Genomic DNA, 24,797 nt, shown 5'->3' with positions numbered 1-24,797 from the left:
GAACTGCCGCCTCACTGTCTGTAGCGACGCGATAGACACGTTTCGGGGGCGTGCCCCCGCGGACGCGATTGGCTGGCGGCGGCGGCGGTGTCCAATGGGAGCGGGCCCCTGCGGCGCGACGATAGGCGGGAGCCGTGGGTCCGACCCCCAGGGGGGCCGGCCCGACGAATGGGAAGGGGAGGGGCCCCCGCGGGCGCCCGAGGCGGGGGGCTCGCCCGAGAGGGCGCGCCAGTTCCGCTGCAAGCACGGGCCGAGCTACACCGCGTCCCGGCGTCGCGTCCGGCCTCTCTCTGTCTCTACCTGCAGACGCGTCTCCAGCTGCTCCCCCCTCCACGCGGCGGATGCGCGCCGGCCGGCTGTGCGCTCCACTGAACTCGTTAGTTCGCTCGAACGACTGCTCGATTTCTCCCGATAACTTCCGGGCCCGCGGCTAGGAACAGTATGGACCGGGTGCGTGTCGCCGTGCCCGCCGGCGGTCCGGATTACGAGGCTAGTTGTCGCAGATGACGCGCTCGACGGTCCGGAATATGTGACAGTGGGCAGCACCGGTGGCGTGTGGAGGACTAGCTGAGGCGAGAGTGTCTGCGAGGGGGAGACCCGAGTTACCATGTTGAGTCCGTTCGTGGACCCGACTCACCACCACCACCTGGCAGCCATGGGCATCAAGATGAGTCCTCCGTCGTCGGCGCTGGTGCACCAGGGCGGCGCCGGCGGCACCGCGGACCACTACCAGGCGTCGTCCGCCTCCGGGGGTGGAAGCGGAGTGTACGGCGGCGCGGGGGCGGCGGGGGGCGGCAGCGCCGTGACGGCCGCCGCGACGGCGGGCTACGCGGCGCGCGACTTCCTACTGCGGCGCGACCACCACTCGCAGGAGTTTTCCGCCTCCGGGGCCGGCGTTGCCGCGGCCTCCGGGGGCGGCGGCGAGTCCGGCGCGGGGGCGGCGGCGGTGCTGTTCCCGGCTGCGGCGGCGGCGGCCGCGCTGCACCACGAGGCGGCGGGCCACGTGCTGCCGCACGCGCATCACCACCAGCACCACCACCACGCGCTGGCATCGCACCACGCGGCCGCCGCGCTCAACCACCAGATGCGGCTCGGCATGGACGTGTACGCGGCGCGTGCCGGCGTGGGCGTCGAGCACGGCCACCACGCCGCCTACCACCACGCGCACCACCCGCACCACCCACACGCGCACCACGGGCTGGCGCAGCACTCGTACCCGCACCACGTGGCGGCCGCCGCCATGCACCACCACCACCAACAGCAGCAGGCGGCGGCCGCGGCGGCGCACCACGGCGCCTTCTTCCGCTTCCGCCAGCCCGTCAAGCAGGAGATGTCGTGCATGTGGGTCGAGCCCGAGCAGCCACCGCCGCGCAAGACGTGCGCCAAGGCGTTCACGACCATGCACGAGATCGTGACGCACCTGACGGTGGAACACGTGGGCGGGCCCGAGTGCACCACGCACGCCTGCTTCTGGCAGGGCTGCCCGCGCAACGGCCGCCCCTTCAAGGCTAAGTACAAGCTCGTCAACCACATCCGCGTGCACACGGGCGAGAAGCCCTTCCCCTGCCCCTTCCCCGGCTGTGGGAAGGTGTTCGCTCGCTCCGAGAACCTCAAGATCCACAAGAGGACGCACACCGGTGAGTCCCGGCTCAGCGCTGCGCCTGTCACTGTACATCTTGTGTGCTATGCGAGCAGCAACCGGCCCCGGATTTATCTTGTGTGCTATGCGAGCAGCAACCGGCCCCGGATTTATTTCGTGTTCTAAAACCAGATGTGTTTGCAGAAGAAATTGCGGTTCTGTGTTCCGCCTGCTTACGTTTATGTAACCGGATTTTGGGTTATCAGTGCCTGTCAGCAACTGATAAATGCCGACGCGTTGCGGTGTAGAACAGCACCAACGCCACTGAAGATGCCGCAAACTCGTCTTGATTCAGTCGTAGACAGATAATCTTCGCAGGCTTCATTACTGTTGGTACAAAGTGAGGATTGACAAACTGACAACATTAAGGTTCTTTTTATGTATTTTTGTCGCCCAGATTATTTCCTTCCATTCGCACCGTCATCAGTATGCCTGTATTCGATTCAAATCTTAATTACTAGTTGGTAAATGAACGTCCTAAAACGCCTAATCAAGTACTACTAAAATTTTAATAAACTGAGTATCGCTAACGACGGCATGAAATTCCTGAAACATGTTTGGGCGGGAAAGGTAATGTAAGAATGTTTTTTTCCCACCAACCGCAAAGCCTAATAGGCTATTGTCGCGTTGCTCTGTCATAGGACGTTTACGATTTGGTGTGTAACCTACCATTATTAGGACGTACACTGGAATAACTGCATCCTTTTCCAATGCGAATTTTTTAAGCCCAATCGTAACTTGTTACCAGCATCAGCCGATATACTCAAATGTATGTAACCAGTCAGTTTATTTGACGATTCCACGAAAGGTTTGGGTCACTAAGTCCGCATCGTCAGGTCCACTACTTTACAAAGGTTTCAAAAAAAATTTATTTTGTATCTACGATTTTGTGGGTTACATTTTGCGCGTTCTTTCAAGGGCAGACTATGTGCACATACTACTAACTTAGCTGTAAACTATCTTGTTCTTTGTATCGTGTCGTGTGAGAAACTTTTTGAACAAGTTATTTACTTTAATGCTGTGTGAGTACCTAAAGTCTTCACCTATTTTTCTCAATTCATTTGAGTCCACGGAATTTACTCTCGTTAAAATCTATGTTATTATATTCACGTCCCGTCAGTATGTATTTTATCAGCAATTATGTAAATGACTGGAAGAACGGAAGCACCTCTGTCATATTAGTTAACACTACCCGTATTTATTTTGTTGTGTTGAATGTGAAAAATAAAAACACGAAACAAAAAACGGAAACTTAAGCTGCAAAAATAAAACCTATTTATTATGTAACGTTTTTTCATGCGTAGCACAACGTCTCAAGGATTTGTGCACGTTTTCGAGTACTGTGGGAATTCAAGAGTTTTCTTTTGAAAAAGCCTGTGTGCTGTTCTGTAAACTCCCACAGCATCAGAAAATGTAAATCATTTCTCAAAATGCGTTGATACAAATGAAAAAAGTAACTGCTGCAGTTTATTATTTACATCACTAGTGACACAGTTGCGGACTTTCCAGTAACATTGTGTATGACCTATGAAACTAGGTTACAGCTCGTTCATCGTCTTTATATAAAATCAGGAACATATGCGTTGCGTGTCACCGAATTATGGAAATTAAAATGCGAGACATTTCTATCCGTTTTGTTCCGGTGCCCTACCCTGCCCATTCTCCAGATCGGTGAAGGTTGTCGTAGACGACCAGATAGAGAAATTTCGACGTCTGTTGCTGCGTCGAAAGTTAGTTTTGTACAGAAGCTGAGATATGGAAACTTAATGAGACACGATCGATTGTATCTGAGGCGCGTATCTTGGAATCTATGAGGGCAGTACATGGGATAAATTACGAGCTGCCTGTTCCCACTCATCACTGACAAGTATTAACTTATTCTGCTGCAGCAGGTGCACAAGGAGGTCTGTGGCAGCGCGCCACTGCGGCCATAAAACACTCTCAGAATAAATTACTCTGATGTAGGCCTATTTGTCATTTGTACTAGCATACGAGTATCCTTTTAATTGCTTTGCTTAAGATGACGGCCACTTGACAGAAAACTGATTGGGTTGTTCATATATTATTCTTACGTGACAGAATTCCACGCAATTCGTGGATTACTTCAGGAAATTGCTTAACCGCCGGCAAGTTTAGGGCTGGTAGTAAATTAAATGGAAAGTTACCCCACATTCTCGTGGGAAATCAAAATGTCCTTTTCGATTGCATCACCACTTTCAGTCAACTTCTACTTGATAAAAAATATATATTTGTTATATTTCTAAATGACACTGGTGTGGTCCATCAACAGATATAGTTTCGCTCTGTCACTTGCGCAATTCTCGTTCTTAGAGGGTTATTTTAATCGTTGGTGTCACATTTTTGAATAGGCGGAATTTGGGAAATGTAACTATGTCTGTTTAAAAGCGTTTTCCAACTAAAAATACCCAGCATATTCAGGCTGATATAAATACCGTGCCATTTTTCCCGACAATGACTGACAGAATAATAATGTTACTAACAAGGAAAATAAATTTCCCATATGTAGCTAATTTCTTCTGTATTTGGTGCAGTTTTCATAGAGAGGTACAGAAATTATTACGTTCTTACATAACTACGATGAATTTCAAAATCGTGAAATTCTGCATCTGACAGTAACTGGCCCATAGACTTGAAGCGTCTGTTCACACTCTAAATGTAATGTTATTGTGCCTAACCCTTCGTATATAGCCCGCATCTCGTGGTCGTGCGGTAGCGTTCTCACTTCCCACGCCCGGGTTCCCGGGTTCGATTCCCGGCGGGGTCAGGGATTTTCTCTGCCTCGTGATGGCTGGGTGTTGTGTGCTGTCCTTAGGTTAGTTAGGTTTAAGTAGTTCTAAGTTCTAGGGGACTTATGACCACAGCAGTTGAGTCCCATAGTGCTCAGAGCCATTTGAACCTTCGTATATTGATATTCCAAAATTTATTTTGCATGCAAATTTCAGACAAAGCACTCACTGTACGGTATACATTTGTTTGTATTCATATCGTACGTTTTTTTTTTTACTATCTACGCTAAGAATATTAGATGACTTGCTCGGATAGATCATGAATTGCATTAGGGAGAAAAGAAATCTTTACTAAAAAAGGAATCTACTGATATAAAATTCTGAGGCATCTACGAATTATCAGTTTATCAGAAGTGGAGAGATTTGATTGCATCATACCAGTCTTGTGACTGAAGACCACAACAACAACAACAACAACAACAATAATAATAAAAGAAAAAGTCTGCAAAATTATACACATACAGTAATTTGGACAGACTTTTGTGTATGCAAATCTCCGAATAAACAGAAAAAAATTGGTTCACACTTTGAACATTCGCGTAAAAATGAAGAAACATTTATTATTGTGCTACAATATTTCTTTTTGTTTTGTTTAGGGTAGTGAATACGGAAAGGTGTACAGGTGAAACAGTCAGTATTGTGGTTCACTTTACTAGTAGTACCGAGAGCATTTTTGGCAATAAATGTTAACCTTGTGTCATTAGCAAAACTTTATTTTTTTATTATTCTGGTTGTAATAATTCTTTCCTTAGGGAAGCACAGATGTATGAACTACATACTGTATGTATTAGGCTATATTCCTGTTACGACACAGAACGATTTTTCATATTTATGAGTGAATTTAAAGGCATCGGATAGTTGAAAATGAAATTATGTATTTTCTTTTCTATGTGTTGCACACAGCTTTTCTTGTTGCTGTAGGTGAGAATGAAATTCCTGTATGTTGTTTGCTGCGTGTTGCACCGAGGTATTCTTGTTGTTGTTTGTCAGTTTATTCTGGTACCATTGACATGCATCGTGAGCTGTGTGTGTGTGTTACAGAAATTCATGAATTATTTAGACAAGTCCTTAATTCACTCAGAGATATTGCCTGCGCATGGGCATGCCGCCCGTGTCGGTAATTTGCAGAGTTTGTTGCTCCTGTCCGTGTATTTAGATAACGAGACGACTTCCGTCCGTTTCCACGCCGAAGCTCGTTGCAGCAGCGGATGTCTGCAATTTGCATTGAACAGGCGCGGCAGCGAAAATTGCAGATGCGACTTCCCTCGCCCTTGATAGGAATATTTTGACATTTATTAGCTTCGTAGTCCACAATCCCTTGTCCTTGTTCGTGTAGTTTTTTACGGAATGCCGCAAATTTTAAGAGGCCCGTCCAAGATGCTTAAATCTACATGTTTAAACGCGTTTCTGTAATGGGATTACGTCCTGTTTCTTCCTGTTAAGTTACAGTTGGGCTGGAACTGTAATTTCCAACGAATGTTGCACCTTTTTCAGTTATCGTAAACAGTTGTCACGCCCTTAGATTTTATCTATAGTCCCTTGTTGATATTTTGATGTAATACTCGTGTAAACAGATGTAAAATGTCAGTATTCATCCTCGTGAGAAAGAAACCTTCTGTAATGAATGATTCTAGCGTATAGGCATTATGGATAGTATCATATACATTTGTCAAACGTTTCCACGGCTGATATTTGTGGTGTTGCGAAGAAATAGCGAAAGTATATTTAGGTGAGTAAAAGCGTTAAATTTTTGACACTGAGCTAAAGTATGTGTTCCTTTATGGAGATCATAATGAGATCTCATTATCAGCGCATATAATACTGATCGGTATTGATCGTCTTGAGTTGTTACTACGTTGAATTGAATTTTTTCTCTTGCACAAGTAACGTCGTTTCCATACAAATGTTTCACAGGAGATACGCTACGGAATCTATCGAGGTACATTCATTGCAACAGCTGGCAGTACTTCTGTCGATATAAGTAGTCACTGTAATTATTCTATAATAATTATTGAGTTACTAATGCGTTCCCGATGTATTATGTATTCGTCAGATAACAAAGCTACTCAGTTGTTGATTAACGATTATTTTTTCCAAGAATTAAAAAAGCCAACAGCTGTTGACTTTTACAGAACCACAATTTGTAAATTTTTATTAAAGATCACCTTGATATTTGCTGAAAATTAATCTGGCAAATTGCGAGTATAGTTTGCTATTTGTCACTAACTAAGAAAACACAGTTGATTGTGTGATCGTCTGGTGCATGTCTCCATTTATAAGCAAAATGTTTCGTCGATATACAGGTCATACCCGCCCATCCCTTTAAATTAAAATCAGAGGGCTTTGTTTGTCATTTATAATAATAATCACCCAGTCGTGGATATTTCATGACAAGATGGGGAAAAGGGTGACATTTTCAGCAGTTTTGTAGGAACAGAAATGCGCATATTCGTTGCAAGGTTATTTCTAGTGCGCGAGCACACCACGAGATAGACTGGTTTCGTTCGACAGCTTGTAGCCCCTATCTCTGAGCCTGTCTGCCGCACTCAGGAATGCATTACAGCCTTCTCGCACGGACAGTTTGGTCGTTAACATAATGTTATCTCGAGAAAAGCGTCTTGTAAGATTAGAATAACTCTTTTTTTAGATTGACACGCTACAAAAGTCGTATTCCCTGTGATAACGCAATGTTAAAACAGCGATTATTGACACAACTGTACAGAACTGAACAAGGCTTGTCTTCGATTGTTCGTGCGTTTAGCATAAAATGTTTGTCATTATCTGGAAGAAACAACAAACGTGCTGATACGAAAACGGGAACTGAACATTATTAGACTCAAAACAGGCTACGACACTTTCATGCTTGAAGGAAGAGCTTCAACAAGGTGAACTTTCATAGTATGGGGATGAGTAAACATTTGATTCCCGAAATGTTTAAAAAGCATTACAGAGTCTTACTTGAAATACCGCAGAAGCGTTATGTTTAATAATAAAAAAAATTATGTAATGCATATTGTTGCTTTACCACCGGCCTAGCTCATAAGCGTGTCCCAAAATAGCTTCACCCAGCTCGTCAGGGAATGCTTCTAGTTAACCACTCGAAGCAAAAGACAAAGATCCTTTGAGAACTGGGAGTTTTAGTACTCACACTGATTAGTTTGTAGTTAAACTTATATAATATCTTGAGTTAGACGTCCTTCTCAACTGCAATCGAACTTTACTTTCAAATTGACGTGTGGGACGCTATCCCTTGCGAGTAATGACTGCAACAATCAGCGAAAGGTCAGTGTTTCTGGGGTAATTCTAATGTTAACTGATATGGTGTAACTTGTAAATAATTTATAACTTGTACCGACGTCTTTTTTTGCCATTTCCATTATTGTGAAACACATTCCTAATCCATCACAAGACTTCTTTCATTATACGTTTGCATGTTCACAGACTAATACCTGTCCGCATTCTTGCACATTTTCGCTTCATGCTCTTACCCGAACATTCTTGTATTTCATCAGATGGTGACGACATTTCTCCTGCTAGACACACAATGTAAGAAAGAATCGTACTGTTTCCCAACAGCAGCAATTGTGATTCTAGCTTCATTTGTTCTGTACATGAGTAAAGCTCAGTGGCTTTCTGCAGATCCATTTTTGCTCTAAAATAATTCCTTTTTGTACGTGAGTAGTTGCGTTTTCTTGTTATCATTTTCACTGTCATCGACACAAATATCTGGATAGTGCGGTAGGACTGCTTTCAAACCGTTTTCGTTCACGTTTCATCCTTTACAGCAAGGTATAATTCCGTAGATTTAACAAAATAAAAGTTTTACCAACGAAGAATTTCCGTAGTCCCTGTTCCATGTGTTAGTTTTGCCCATTTCCTCCTCAGCTTCATAAATGTCTACGAAATCCATCACCCTCCCTGTTCTCTTATTTGCTTACCCTTCTTGTTCTTGTGAGCACACTTCTTTTCGTTGTCTCTTGGGAAGCTTTCAGTACGTGGATGAGTCATGCGTTCACATACAATTTGTCACAACTGCAGATCAGAAGTGGCAGCACACATTAGTTATAGACTCTCCGTCTCAGAAGCATTTGTAAATTAATTTTTAGTAAGATGATCATTTCCCCAAACGAAATCTACTATTGTGCTTCTGTTTATTTCTTTGAATATCCATCAATATGTACTTTTTAGTCGCTTTAATTACATGAACACAGCATTAACAGTCGCCAGTGCCTCCCTTACAGGGCAATGGTTGGATATAATCCATTTCTAAATATACTCTCACACTTGCTCTATCAAATTCTTCAATTCTTCAACTTCTCCTCATCTAAAGGAAGCAAGACGTCGTACACAAATTAGAAATAAGATCTTTGGATGCACATTCATTTTTCATACTAGTTCATTGGTTGTAAAACCTCTTCCAACACAGCAGACTGCAGAAAATTGTGTTAGTGAAACGTCGTCATTACCTACAAATCCTTTATTCGACTGAATATGTGAAGTCGGTTATGTCACAGTGTGTCTCACTGAGAACTGGGTGTAGAATTCAGTGTAGATTCACTTAACTAAAAGTATTGTCGAAAGCCGATGATAATACGAATTCCAGGGTTAGTCAATAGCACGCCAGAAAGTGTGTACCTCGCCTTTTGTGAGGATCGTGTGGCAGTGTTTCTAGATGAGAACAGGATTCCAGGTTCTCTAACAAGTTAAAAATATTTGAGATTGACGCTCTTAGAGAAGCCAGATGTACTTTTCTTTTTCCTTGAGTGGAGTTAAATACTGGCGTTAAATCACTCCAATTTGTTTGGTCTGCTGCTAACGGTCGCGTGGCGAGGAGATGTTTATCGTCAACAAAAAATTATCATCGCCGCCACTATGTTGGCACAGAGAAGGTACCGCGATGCTGCGGTTTCCGTTTGGGATGGTATTGCGGCGTTGGCTGCCCAATGTGTTTTAGTGTTTGCTAGGCTGAGAACGTAGCCTGGGCCCAGTAAGCGAGTGGAGTAGGAAAGTAAATCGACAATATTGGTGCGATGCACTGTACAGCGGCTTGCTAAGTATGTTTCTTCGTAGACGTTTGTTTATACATCGCGCGTCACAACAGGTACAGGCGCCAGGGAGCCGTCCATAGCGGAGCCGAGTTCTGTGCACACCCACGTATTTTATATTCGAAAAATGAACATGACATTGTATGGCAAAGGGTACTTCTAATTGTAAACATATATTAAGGGTTCTTCCCGTTCCATTCATGGACAGAGTGTAAAGAATGGCTGCGGAGTGCTTGTCTGCGAGCTGTTGTGTACGTCAAGTAACCTATGTGAAGTCTTAAGGGGTAGATACGTGGACGGCTAAAGAATATTCATTGTTGCCGCCAAGAAGGACGGTTCTGGAAGTATTACAGCCAGCTTGTCGCGAGATGTACGGCGTCTGTCCACCAGCTGGGAATTTTCAATACTTTTGTTAAACTCTCGACTTTCAGACAAGACTGACCGTCGTACCGCCCATCATTGTGTGCGCACGATGTCTCGTCTCAGTCCTTCCTCGTATGCTTTCCATTCTTCAGTTACTCTAAAACTGAATTTGTATCCTGTTTACAGCTTCAAAATATTTTTCTGGAGAGTGCGGACTGCTTTCCTGACTCGATACAACTATTTAGGCTCTTATTTGTTGTGGCTTTCATTCCAAAGACTGGTTTGACGAAGCTCCTCTATAACTACTGGAACTACATCTTTCTGACTCTGATTACTGTATTCATCACTTTGACTCCTCCTACGATTTTTCCACCCACACTGCCCTACAATACTAAACTGGTGATCTCTTCATGTCTCAGAATATCCTACCAACCGATCACTTTTTTGTTCAAGTTGTGCCACAAATTCCTTGTCTCCCCAACTCTATTCAGTACCTCCTCGTTAGTGACGTGATCGACCCACCTACTCTTCAGCATTCTTTTGTAGCATCATCTTTCGAAAGGTTCTTTTCACTTTGTATCTAAACTGTTTATCGTCCATGTTTCACTTTCATACATGGCTACACTCCAGACAAATAACACAGAAAAGACTTCCTGACACTTAAATCTATTCTCGATGTTTACCAAATTTCTCTTTTTCAGAAATGCTTTTCCTACATTTGCCTGTCTGCATTGTAATACCCTCTCTACTTCGGCCATCATTAGTTATTTTGCTGCCCAAATAGTAAAACTCATCTACTAGTTTTAGTTTCTCTGCGTAGCATCACCTGATTTAATTCCACTACATTGCTTTTGTTGATGTTGATCTTATATCCTCCTTTCTTGACACTGTCCATTCCTTTCAACTGCTCTCCCAAGCCCTCTGCTGCCTCTACTGCCTCTAACAGAATTACAGTGTCATCGCCAAACCTCAAAGTTTTTATTTCTACCTGAACTTTAAATCCTACTCAAAATTTTTCTTAGGTTTCCTTTGCTGCTTGTTTAATGTACATATTGAATAACATGGATGATGTGCTACAACCCATTCGCACTCCCTTCTCAACCACTGTATCCCTTCCACGCCTCTAAACTCTTACAACTGCCGTCTGGTTTCTGTGCAAGTTTTAAATATCGTTTCGCTCCCTATATATACCCCTGCTACCTTCAGAATTTCAAAGAGTGTATTCCATCAACACTGTCTAAAACTTTACTGAATCTATAACCGAAAGCTATAAATGAAGGTTTGCCTTTCCTTAACTTGTTTTCTAAGATAAGTCGTAGGGTCAGTACTGTCTGGCGTGTTCCGTCACCCAAAGTGATCTTCGCCGAGGTCTGCTTCTACCAGTGTCTCCATGCTTCTGTGAAGAATTCGTGTTAGCTGTTTGCAACCATGCCTTATTAAACTGATTGTTCGTTAATTTTCACACCTGTCAGCAACTGCTCTTATTACACTGTGAAATATCTTTCACTAGTACATCGTCAAATATTTTGCGAAACGTCTTTTATAAAAGATCTTTGAGAAGGTTGTTATACTGTGCAGTACGGACCTAAATGCAAAATAGTTTCGAATGTTAAGCTATGATGTCAACCTTCTAACAGCAGAAGAAATACCACACTTTATAACGACGTGAGTTTGAAATTTTAATGTAACATCGTACAACGCACTTCAAACAAATTACAATTAATTGTTTTTGAAAGCTTCGATTCTTAATGGAGAGATATGTGGATTTGAACGTCTTTCTTTTTCCCTCCGCAAGAAATCTGTCTCGTGTCGGAATCACGGTAATCACGATTATTCAGTGAGGAATTGAAACATGGCATTCAGCGAAGCGTTCCGTGCATAAAATTTAAGCGCTCACAAGGAAGCGTGTGGGAAGCTTAAGAGACTTGCTAACGTATTGATTCGCTACAATTCTTGTGCGCATATGCTTATGGGTGAACTAATCACATTATCACATTAAAATTAAGTAAGGAGAGAAAAGTAACAATTCTCAGTCATCTACTCAGCACTGATATTCAACAGACAAAAGCAGATTATTGAACTTTCTCGTAAATTTGCGCTTTGTTACTGTGTCAGTGCACAATAGGAACAAAGGTGTAAGGCGGGAATGTTTCGTTTTCTGGGTAAACCATCATTTCGTGTATTTGCCACGATTCTAGTAAGCTGAGCTAGAATTTTTCCAACGGTGTTTTAGAAGGTCGCAGTCATGAACTAACTGTAGTTTTATGTGTGGGCCACTTTCCAGTACCCTATCTATGTCTGGTCAAGTCAATTAATGTACACTATACAGTAAATAATACTGGACTTCGTCTTCTGTTGACAACAGTTTCTCTTTTAAATTGCAATGTATTTAATGGCCGGTACTGCGAATCCAAGATCTTACGGCTAAATACTATTTCCTTAAAAATATGTCTCCCTTAGAAAGACGGTGTAGGAGAAATACGGTAAAGAGTACGCATTTAGTATTTAATCTCTCATATGTAGTAGTTGAGAAGGCTAAAACAAACATTTATTATACCAAACTATTGCTGGTCTATTTAGGAACAACATATATCAGTTACAGTTGCCAATCCTTTAGCACGAACCTTAATTGTGAATATATTATGTAAGATTCTTTACGTTGATTTGGATTTACGTTTACTGTGTCTCGCAAATATTACTACAATTTATGTGTGTGAGCAACTTGATAACACATGTCGTCAGATCGATATTAACGTCCGTTTGTGGCTTAGAGACCACGCAGTCGCAACCATTTGTCGGATTGGTACATGACCGCAAAAATTTCGGACAAAATATGCAGTTTGAAGTTATTTTTCTATCGAGCCTCTTTACCATTTCTGCATTCTTTCAAGAATAAACGAACTTATCGTAAACGCTGGAACAATATCTACTGGGTAGTCAGAATTCTTTCTTTTTAATCATTTTTACGCAGATTTGGCCAAAAGATTCTGTGCAGATTATCGTTCTCTGCGGGTTTTTAGGGTTAAATAATAGCACAGATGCATTGCTAACATACCAAGTAATAACTAGAACAGCATGATATATCTCGGTTTCCACAAAAAAAAAAAAAAGAAGAAGAACGATTAGTAAGAGAATTGCATTCCCTTCCAGGGTGAGTATGTTTTGGAACAGACATTTTCTCTAAGAACATTGTCTCTAAATTCTTGTAGTTGCATACCTTACGTCTTGACCCACTTTAAAGGACGGTATTGTACACCAGGCTGATGACTTGTCAGTGCGAAGTGAAAACATCGGCAAAGTCTTAAAACGTAAGGTTTGTGTTGAAGCTTTATTGGATTCCAAACACCGCCGAATTTTACTGACTGAATCAGTTCTGATTTTATTTTGTTCCTTGAATAGATTTGCAACACTACCTGACGGAGCAAGAAATACACCATGGGCTGCAAAGAGATTCTGGAAGGCACAGAGATTGTGAAGAAAGATTGGTGCATAAGGAACATCATAATTTGATCACATCACCATGTTTCTTCATTAAATTCGGAAAATATGCCCCAAAAAAACCTTATTGTCAACCAGTGATGGGTTAGACGAAGTACTGCGTCATCAGAGACTCACGTAACTTGCCTGCTGCCACTCTTCAAAATTATTTTCCGATGCTGGTCTTGTTCCTAAGGTTAACACGTTTCTTTTATATCATTTATTGAATTATGTTAGTAATTTGCAGCTGGTGTTCTTTCTTGTGAAGGTTAAATTTTGCTAGACATGTTCAGTGGTCTGCTCTCATTGGCGACGTGGCTATTACATTCAGAGATCAAGCTTGGAAAGGACAGGAGTGGCGGAGGAAGACAGCCATTATTTTTTCAAAGGAACCATCCCAACATTCGTCTTGAGTGATCTCAGGAAGACGCAGCAAAGCCGGACGAGATTTGAACTGCCGACCTCCCGAATACGAATCTCTTGCCTTAACTCGCTTGGTAGTTTCCAAAGAGAATATATTGCGTCTCGTGCCCTTAGCGTATTATTACGTTTATTGTATAGGGACCGTCTTGATATTAAATACCTGCCTTGGAAGCAATTACTAAGAAATTGTAAATTCGTATGCGCGTTACTAGCCTGCCTGGCGCTACTATTTTCTGTCAAAAACTTGAGCTGCTTCTGTTTGCCCTTACAATAAGTAATGCCCCAGGAGACTGAAGAAAATTATAGCACAACCCAAGGTGGAACACCGGCTGTTGAAGGAAGTACCCACATCGTGTTGGCTTGGTGAAACACTGTTATGAGTTTGTGGAAAAGCAGAGGATTTCTACCACGTCTCCTTCGGCTGTCCGAACAGCTACTAAAACGTGTCATCAATATGGGCTGTCTTTTGCCGACACCTGCGACAGCACTGCTGTGCCTCAAAGACCGGCTATTATATTCATTTGTAATTGAAATGCAGAACTCCTTTTAATGTATATTTTCGAAGTATTTGTGTCGTTAGCTGTATGAGTGCCCTCTCAGAAGCCAACTAAGGGGTATTTTTTAAAAATTATATTCCATTCTCAGTTCGTTGAGTTCGTATCATGACCAGTTTTCACTTCTTATTGTAGCAAGCCGTTAGCTGCTTAAAATGAAAGAAAAATGGGACTGTAAAATACTGGGAATCCGATTTATAAAATCAAACCAACTTCTGAACACAGCCGTATGTTTCAGAATAAAATTCAGTCGCCAGTTGCACAGGCATTTTAATTTCGCTTTACAGGTGTCAACAAAATAATTTCTTACCTCTAGAAGCGTACAGAATTGGGGATGTCACACATCATAAGACATTGGTCATGTAAAGTACAAGAAATGTATTACAGAAAACTACTTATTATTGGTTTATTCTGAAATTTATACAACAGTTGCTTGAAAATTCGCATCTATGAATAAAGTAATAACAGTGTGTACTTGAATGCGTTAGTAATTCGTCTGGCCTGAAAAGGTGCTCACGATGCAAACCTATCTGCAGGCTGCAGTTAACTAGGTGATAGTTTAAAGGCAGAAAAAATATCGTTTACAAGATGGAGACACTGTTTCCAAAAGGCAGTATGTCTAGGTCGAGTAGTGTCCCATAGCCTTATGTAAGGCTAGGATGCGCCCTCTTAGTGCTGTTACACTGCCAGAATTTATACGAAGTGTCGTTTCTTCCTGGGAAAAATCTTCATCACATAATTCGCCACGCACGCTAGTAACTTCAGTTCAGAGTGCAACATAGCAAGAAGACGTAGGCGGGATGAAGACGTCTACGAAAGTTAGTATTGTATAACGTAGCTGCAAGAGTTCAATAACATTGTTTGACATGCGAATAAATGCTGCCAGAGTTTCCCTCCTGTCGAATCTTTTATCCCCACGCAGTCCGTACAGTTAATAAATTACGTCATCATCTGATGCGCGCACAGAGAGATTCCGTGGGAAAACGGCAAGTAATATCGTAGCAGAATTATACGCAGGGCTCTCGGCTGAACAGGGAGAAAGTCTTTCATTAGGCAAATTGCGCGCCGGAGTTGCCGGCAGTCGCCTGTTGCGCAGGTAGAGAGGGGGGCCGTTATGCAAAATGTGTAATCATAACACTGTGCGCCGCAGAGCTTACTGCCGAGATCTCGTTTAGCTGTTCCGCGGCAGAGGCGCGGCTCTCGTGCCGTGAATCACGAGCTGGCTGCTGGCAGGACGCGGAAGTGTCGCCGAGCACGGGCAAGTGTAAATTCATTTTTATCGCCGCGTCCTCTGCGAGCTCCGCCCCTAGACTGCGGAGCGAGGCTGTGTTTGGACTGCTACAACCCCTCCCCAACCCCCAAACAACTCCAAACGTGCCAGATGCTATAGCGCTGTGCAAACAGAGAAAGGAGTTGAGTTTACGCGCCGTCTTTTACGCACGGCGCGACATACTTTATAAACTATTCTAAATGGATGCCTCCGCTTTGCCAGATATTTGTAACGCGCGCACGCACGCTTCGCAGCTGGAATTATTCCAGTTTCTAAAATGAGTGAAATAATGCTGCTCTTTCGCTTAAATTTTTTCCCCGACCCTACCACTCCCCTCCCACTTACCGCTTCTTTTTTCCATATTTTTCGGAATTATTGCCCGTCAGCGTTCGGCTGTCTCCGCCACCTGGAGAAACCAGTCGCATCGTATAATTACAATGCAAATGCGTCACGTGCCGGCCGCACGTACCTCGCGTCATTTGACAGTCTTGGAAATAAAGGTAATTTAACGCGGCTTTCCTGTACGAGTACGAATGCTGGCGCCACCGGCTGGAACGTTAACGTATGGCAGCCCTGAGCGCCTCGTTGCTATTGGTCTACAAGGATTAGGCCGCAATAACCGGGAGAACTATTACAGGAGGCATACTTCATTATGACAGTTCCCATTGCGAGCATCGCGTATCGGCGACACCCTCCCAGATCTCGGCGGCTGCTTTAAATGAGATTCCTCCGCAGCGGTAGTTAATGGCTCCATTCGTTACGACAGCGGAAGTAAACAGTTTTGCGTGTTGAGCGCTCGGCTCGATAGATAATTGCCGGAGAGAAAAATATGAACTTGGTCGTACTCAAGAGACATTATATTAAAGGTCTCCGTATCCCCGACTGAATCTACTGCATCTTTAATTCTGAATTTACGATTCCGTCACCATCTGTCCATTGGTGGCTAAACGGATATCGGATAACAGAGCCTAAAGCTCAGACTTCTACCCCCGATAGGCCCAACCGTTATCTTTCTTACTTACTGCGATAGGAAATGTTTTTGTGCACATGAAAAACTGTATGTTCCTCCGCAAAAACTGAGAGGGACGAACTAGTAGACTGTGTGGATGACAGCTTCTTATAGTCTACCAAGTGGCATGTTTCTCCCACGCCTACGTCGAACAGTGTCACTTCACAACGTACCACGAAACGGCATACTTGTGCCGTCCAGTAAGTGGATACCTCGAGAACAACAGCAACCAAAAAGCGCTGGTACTCTTTTAACTGCGACTCAGGTCTTAAAATCTCACAAGCAGTACTGTACAGGTAGAGAAAGAAGAGGTGTTGCATAATCGTTAAGGGAAAAAGTATGTTCTTGACAATTATACTAAAACTCTTTAAAAGTACCGGTGTGATTTAGCCTCAGACTTCGTCACGAAAAGTACGTCTGTGACAAGATATGCAAGGGCAAGGGCGTCATTACGATAATTCATTTAGCTGCTGAAAAATTTATATTAATAATGTATGTCTTAAACAGGTGTGTTCCACTGCATCTTTTTGTTTTATTATTAATTACATTTCATAAAAATTTATCAGTAATCGAACTGTAACAGTAGACATTTCGTTTTCCCAAATAACTTTACAAAATTTCTTGTTATATTGCGTGATACAGTTCGGTATAATGCGATTTATTTATGGCTGGGGGAAAGAGTGTTGAGGAATGTAGCGTGCCAATTTTCTGTTTTACTTCGTTTCCCATTATTTCAAACTTCTGAAATCACTTACATGGAAAGTTCTGGCTGCGAAATGTGCTGTTTGTTGTATGTTCTGATCATTTGGAAAGCATTTCTTCTTTTTTATTACTTCTTCGAATATAATGAGCCCAACGGAAAATGAGGACTGTGTATTTATCATCATTATTTTAAAAAATACTTTTGCTAAATTTAAATGATATTCCTGTTCATTTTAATTCATGACGTCAACGTATGAATATCTCCACAGCCCTGAGCTAAGATATTTAGCTTCGTATCCTAAAACTGTGATAGAAAACTGGATTGCATTTGAATGTAATCGGCTTAAAAACTCTGTCCAGCCAATCAAACTCATTTTTTTGTAACCTTCTATTGCCCCATCACTTTCGTAATACGAACACTGTAGTTACTTTCACAGTGTCGTGATCAGTAATTCTGACTCTCGTTTCCAAAGAGACGAATCTGCTTCCGTAAAAACTTTAAATGAAGCCGATATTAGCCACGAAAGAAATGAGTATCTTGTGACACACATGGAGCAAACCTTGCGACCTGATGTCGCTTCGGCAACTTTACTATCGCCATATCTTGCACTTATAAAATATGTAGCAGAAATGATATTTTCCCTTTCTGTTGTTTGGTACTAGTTCTAATTTTGCTGCTCCATTTGCGAAAAACTGTCTTGTCTTACGTAAAGCCCGCATCTCGTGGTCGTGCGGTAGCGTTCTCGCTTCCCACGCCCGGGTTCCCGGGTTCGATTCCCGGCGGGGTCAGGGATTTTCTCTGCCTCGTAATGGCTGGGTGTTGTGTGATGTCCTTAGGTTAGTTAGGTTTAAGTAGTTCTAAGTTCTAGGGGACTGATGACCATAGATGTTAAGTCCCATTGTGCTCAGAGCCATTTGAACCATTTTCTTACGTAAAGTTCTTTTAGTTCGTTCAGCGACTTCGTCAAGTCTCTGGACAGCACGTGGAGATAAGTGCGTCAACTGTAGCCACTCCGCGACGTATTCGATTTTGTCATCGTAACTGTTACACAGTCTTCCGAAATTGTGGTTGTCTAAATTTACCAATAGGGTTTCGCGAGGTCTACGTTCCCTTTATTTCCAAGATTCCCATTTTAAGATCCGCGAACATTTCTTTACCGTTTCATATGGAGTATACCGACTTATGGATGTACATCTACATCTAAATGATTGTTCCGAAATTCACAATTCAGTGCCTGGCAGAGGGTTCATCGAACCATCTTCAAGATATTTCCCTACTGTTCCACTCTCTCACAGCGCGCGATAAAAAACGAGCACTTAAATCTTCCCGTGAGAGCTGGGATTCCTCTTACTTTATTATAATTATCATTCATCCCTATGTAGCAGGGTGCCAATAAAATATTTTCACACTCCTTGAGGAGAAAGTTGGTGATTTCAGTTTTATGAGAAGATCCTGACGCAGCGAGAAACACCTTTATTTTAATGATTGGCACTCTACTTGGCGTATCATAACTGTGGTACTCGCTCCCCTATTTCGCAATAATACAAAACGAGTAGCCCTTTGAACTTTTTCGATGTCCTCCGTCAGTCCTATCTGATGTGGATCACACACCGCACAGCAGTACTACAGAAGAGGACGGACAAGCGTGGTGTAAGCAATTTCTTTAGTAGACCTGTTGCAGAGTCTCAGTATTCTGCCACAAATCGCAGTGTTTAGTTTGCTTTCCCCACAACATTATCTATGTGACCTCTCCAGTTTAAATTATTCATAATTGGAAAACCCAAATATTTCGTTGAATTTACAGCCCTTAGATTCGTGTGATTTATCATTTATCATTTAGCTGGAATTTTGGGGATTCCTTTTAGTACTCACGTGGATGACTTCACACTTCTCATTATTTAGTACTTTTCTCATCATACAGATATCTTGTCTAAATCATTTTGCAATTCGTTTTGATCATATGATGACTTTACTGAAAGGTAAATGACAACACCATCTGCAAACAGTCGAAGACGGCTGTTTAGATTGTCTCCTAAATCGTTTATGTATATCAGGAACAGAGGAGCCTACATTACTTCCGTTTTATTCGATGAGTTTCCGTCAAGTACTACGAACTGTGACCTTTCTGACAGGAAATGACGAATCTAGTCACACATACTCCATAGGCGGTTTCCTGTGGAGGTGAACTGCACTTTCCCAGAACACTTCCAAGAAATTTTAGTCTTACATTAGCCTTCTCGAATACAGATTTTACTTGTACATCGCTTTTTAGAAGGGCCTGTTACCTCTAAATCTTCATCCATTCAAATATTTATTTAGCATATTGCTTACAGAGTTATATTTTACGAGTGCATACATTGAATTAATACACTATAAGATTAAGCAGTGTGAAACAGTAAAAGCATGTATCTCTGTGTGCGTAGAGGTAATAATGAAAGCTGGAGAACCGGCAGTAGCTAAAAGAAGATGAGATATCCATTTCCTATCATAGTTGGATATCCAAAGACTCCATCCGGTTTGCTGCAGGGGTTGCGTGTTTCCACATACCCAAGAATTTACTTGTTCGTCATTGGTGCAACACGTTGTCCAGTGTTTGATGCGATGTTCAGCAGTCGTATTGATCATCATCACTCATTCCCCATTCATGCAGTGCTGCTTTGGTTCGGGCTTGGTCACTTCTGACACGGTTGAAGGAGCTCCAAATTTTTCTTGGTTAGTTCGCCCCACCCCCCAGTCCCCACCCCCCTGGAGATGGATAGTCGTATCTATTGTACGTGTCTTCTTACGATCATAGAAGGACGTCACTAATTTCTCCATTCTTCTCTCACAAGGGGACAACGCCCACTCGTCGCCACGGATTTCGTCCAAATGCTGCAGATTGCCTAGCGTTTAGCGAAAAAAAAAAGCATTTTTGCGCGGGTCGAGCTCGACATGAGCCACTTAGGGTCGTTTCAAGGCAAGGGTTGGCGCAGCGGGAAGAGTGCATAACGGTAAATACGAGGGTCGTGGGGTCGAGTCTCTGGACACAAACTTTTGTTTACTTTTCTTTGTTTTCAATTTTTACATTACTTACACTGCAAATAAACGGAAATAATTTTCCATTTATTGGATTTATTAATTTCTTCATAAAAGTCACGAAAATGAAACTCAAAAGAAAAAAATTATGATTGTAAATAATTTCGAATAAAGGGTTGTATTGCGGTCGTCCACGAGGACTGTACAAATAAGTATCCAAGAAGTGATACTTCCGTTAGCCTGATTTTGACTTTCGAATAGCCCTTAGCAGCTGTACGTGACAATGATGTGTAAATCATCATCTGAAAAACAATAAAAGGATCTAATTTTACATACGAAGTTCTTGTGTAGGCCTCACGATCTCTTCCTGGAAACTTATTTGAAATCCGAAATTTACCTTTGGCTTTTCCGTCTGCATGTCTTCTCCCATAATATTAATAAAAATACTATATTGAATACTGTTTCTGGTTATTTGCAATATAGGAAACGTAGAAACAGAAAAAAACTGAAGAAAAATGCCATTTCCACATACGTACCCGACCTGACGACCCTCACTTTCCCATTCTGTACTCTTTCCACTGCGCCAATCGCTCGGAGATTTGGAGGGGCATTACTGGCGAGTACTGACGCTGCGTTGGTGTAGATTTAAGATTTCCTGTAACGATCTTCATTGCGTCGCTTCGAAGGGTATTCATTTTGTTGACATTCATACGATGTGACTTTTCCAGATGTTGGGTACTATTCTTGAAAACAGACGCTATCGGTTTCTTTGTCTTTGTTATGGACATATCGTTTACACACGATTAAAGAGAGCCGGGATTCATTTCACCAAATCTTCCTGCATTTCCTTAAGATCGTCCAATGATCCATTCCTGTAGACAACAGCCAGCATCATCTGCGTACTCTCTACTATTGTTGCTAATCCTGTCTGATGAATTATTTACGTGTGTTGGCAACGTTTAAAGAGCGACGTTTGGGCGGTGGTGACACACGGGACTCCTTTCGGGAAGAGTGAGGTTCAGGTCCTCATCTGGCCATCCTGAATTAGGTCTCCAGTGGTTTCTGTATAATGCTTAGGACAATGCTGGAACAGCTCCTTAGACTAGGACAGAACTGTCACAGCTGTCTCCTCTCCGAACTTTTACTGCGTCTGCAGTGTCAGTATGGTCGACCGAACGATAAACCCTGAGCTTTGTTTCTTCCTATTTTGAGAAGACCAGTGATTTTATTTGACTTTCGTGAGGCTGTCCCGACATTACTTCCCTGTCAGTTGGGCATGTGCTGCCAGTGCAAAGTACTCTCGTTTACCTCTAAAACTAGTTGTTCTGACTTGTAGCCTTTCTCTGTCGACCATTCAGTATCCTCTGCTGTTTCTCGGTTTTCCTGAACTCTTTACGAGTCTTGTTGCGCTTCGTCGGGACACACCCGACTAGCTTTCCTGTTGAAAGTTGGCCATCTTATATAACGTGCTTGTCTCACATTGAAGCGATCGTCCAGCCAATTGTGTATCTCAAGATGCTACATAGTGTATTAGTTTTTAGGTGACGATGTGGTAATGTCGAATGGCATTCAGGACTGCAGGAGGGATTAATTTACATCTGATTCTGTGTAAAGTGTCTGCACGTCAGAAGAAACTTAGCATGGTACCACGTTAGGATTTTTTTCCTGTTCCATTCGTCTACGGGGTGCGGAAAGAATGAATAAGCTTCCGTGCTGTGTAGAGAGTGAATAATTCTCCACGTTTTCTGTTTAGCCCTGCTTCACGAAAGTATCACTTCGGGTATTTCATCACTTCCGTGACGTTCTCCTGTGATTCAAACAACACGTGCAGCCCTTGTTTGTATCCCAGGGAGAATAAATAAAAATGCTCGAGGTTTTCCGATAACGTTGTAATTCTGTGAGATACAGCACAGGACTTGGAAGAGCAGTTGAATAGAATGGACAGTGTCTTGAAAGGAGGATATAAGAGAGCGTCAACAAAAATGTAACACTGGTAATGGAATGTAATAGACGTAATTCAGGCGATACTTAGGGTATTAGATCAGAAAACGAGACACTGAAATAAGTAAATCAGTCTTACTATTTGGTCGGGAAAGCAACTCGTGACGGACGAAGCAGTGAGAGAGAGGGGGGGGGGGGGGGGGGGGACGTAAAATGCAAAAATGCAGGCTGGCTACAGCACGAAAAGCATTTCTCAAAAAGAGTAATTTTTTAGCATCTAATATAAATTTAAGTGTGAAGAAGTGGTTTCTGCAGTTTAGCCTTGTACACAAGTGAAAAGTGAACGATAACCTTCGTAGAGAAGAAGAGAACAGAAGTATTTTAAATGTGGAGCCTCAAAATAGTCCTGAAGGTTAGATGGGTAGGTCATGTAACTAATGAGCAGGTACTGATTAGAATTGGGAGAAAAGAAATTTGTGGCACAACTTGATTGAAGAAGGGTTGACAGGACACCTTCTGGGGCGGCAAGAAATTGTCAGTTTGGTATTGGAGGGGGAAGGGATAAAAATTGTAGACGGAGACCAAAGTATGAATACAGTAATCTGATCCACATGGCTGTAGGTTGTAGCAGTTATTCGGGTATTAAGAGTCTTGCACAGGATATACCAGTTGTTGGGCTCAAGACTGCAATAACATACCTTGTTAGTGTATAGGTTGGCTCTGAGCACGATGGGACTCAACATCTGAGGTCATCAGTCCCCTAGAACTTAGAACTACTTAAACCTAACTAACCTAAGGACATCACACACATCCATGCCCGAGGCAGGATTCGAACCTGCGACCGTAGCGGTCGCGCGGTTCCAGACTGAAGCGCGTAGAACCGCTCGGCCACACCGGCTGGCTTGCCTTGTTAGTCCTGTTCGGTATGGGTACCACGCATTCGAACAATAAGTGTTTTGTAAGGGCTTCCTCTGTAGACTACTTGCGTTTAATTGGTTTCCTGCCACGTGCCGTACATACGAATTGAGCTGACACGAGCGGTTTTATATCCCAAATTGTTACACCCAGGTATTTGTATGACTCATTTATCCTGTAGTCATGTGATAATGCATTTTATTTATTTATTTATTTTGTTTTGCAAGTGCGGAATTACATTTCCACGAGAGCACACTTACATTTCCGTACAGTGAGAGCAAGCTGCCAGTCTGTTGCTATCGCATGCTCTGACTTCTGAGTCGTGTTTTCTCTCCGTACAAATTCCTGGGGCCGCGGCTTTCAGATGCCCCGGCTGGAGTGACGTCGCCTTTAATCGAATCAGGCGCGCGCGCCCGTGCCTCGGCCTACCCTTTGCGCGCACTCCCCGAGCGCCGCCGCTGCGTCAGTCGCCCTAAAAGCGCGTCCAATCGCGCGTCGGCCGGGGCCCGCGGAGCTTTACCTGCCAACACGACGCCGTCCGCCCACCGCGCTGCTGCGCCTTCTGCTCCGAATCCTGCAAATCACTCCGCAGTTGTCTCTGCGCGAGAAAGCAGCAAGCAAATTTTCGTCAAAGATATATAGTTATAAGTGTGTCCATCCTATAAGACCAAACTATCCTTGGGCTGTAAATTTAGTTTAGAACAGTGATAATCTAAATAATGATATGCGCACTGGTTCGGGTAATGATCTTGAGTGTTTACAAAAGAATCTTACTGGGTAATCAGTTTTGCGGACATACGCGTTCTGTGCTAATAAAAGTTGGTACGGTTGCACACGTGATAAAATAAAAGCCTCCTTCAGCGTTTTTTGATGTTGCTGAGCAACAATGATACAATAATTTTTAAATGAACACATTGCCATTTGATTGTATTGTTGTTTATTTAATTACGACCTAGCTTTCGGCCTTTTATGCCATTTTTCATTTACGGTTTTGCCTGCAGAAGGAGGTGCCCAATAACGTAACGTATTCATATGTACAGCAGACAAGTATTATTGAAGTTTGTGTTGTGCGTTCATAACAGTTTGTACTGTAATTGCAATCGGCGTAAAATTTGGAAAGTATGTGCTTAATGGTGGAACCAACAAGAAGAAGTAAATACGGAGCAAGATTCAAGATAAAGCTTCAAAAACAGGCTAATGAGTCGAACGCCTGTGCTGCGGCAAGGGATTTTAATACACCAGAGAAGATCGTAAGAGATTGGCGAAAGAATGAAGATGCGATTTAAAAAATGCCACTGAAGAAATGTTCATGATAAGAGGAATGGCTTACTGGCCAGATTTAGAAAATAGCGTTTCAGAGTGGGTACAAGAACAATTGTTATGTTGTTACAAGAAATATGATTAGGGTTTATGCACTGAAGTGGACACAAGCCAGTCCAGAGCTCGGCAAAGAAATTAAAAGCAACACTTGGTTGGTACAATCGTTTCGTGAACAGAAAAAGTATGTAATACGGCACAAAACAAAAACTCCGCAGAAATGATCGAAAAATCTTGACCATATAGTTACAAGTTCTCGTACGTTTGTCATTCGTGTGAGGCAAAAATACAACTTTCTACTGTCTCATATTGGAAATAT

General features: G+C 42.8%; 1 protein-coding gene across 1 annotated transcript in view; it reads left to right on the top strand.

Annotated features, from left to right (window-relative positions):
• Positions 1-248: 248 nt before the first annotated feature.
• The window catches only part of LOC126234991 (zinc finger protein ZIC 3-like), a 262,614-nt gene continuing 238,065 nt past the window's right edge, over positions 249-24,797 (top strand). Inside the window, exon 1 of the mRNA XM_049943727.1 lies at positions 249-1,637. Coding sequence (XP_049799684.1) covers positions 608-1,637 — 1,030 coding nt within the window. The 5' untranslated portion in view covers positions 249-607. The remainder of the gene's footprint in view (positions 1,638-24,797) is intronic.

Source organism: Schistocerca nitens, chromosome 2 (genome assembly GCF_023898315.1).
Source record: "Schistocerca nitens isolate TAMUIC-IGC-003100 chromosome 2, iqSchNite1.1, whole genome shotgun sequence".
In the NCBI taxonomy this organism is placed as follows: domain Eukaryota; kingdom Metazoa; phylum Arthropoda; class Insecta; order Orthoptera; family Acrididae; genus Schistocerca; species Schistocerca nitens.
The sequence above is the reverse complement of the archived record's forward strand: the minus strand, read 5'-3'. Positions and strand labels throughout refer to the sequence as shown.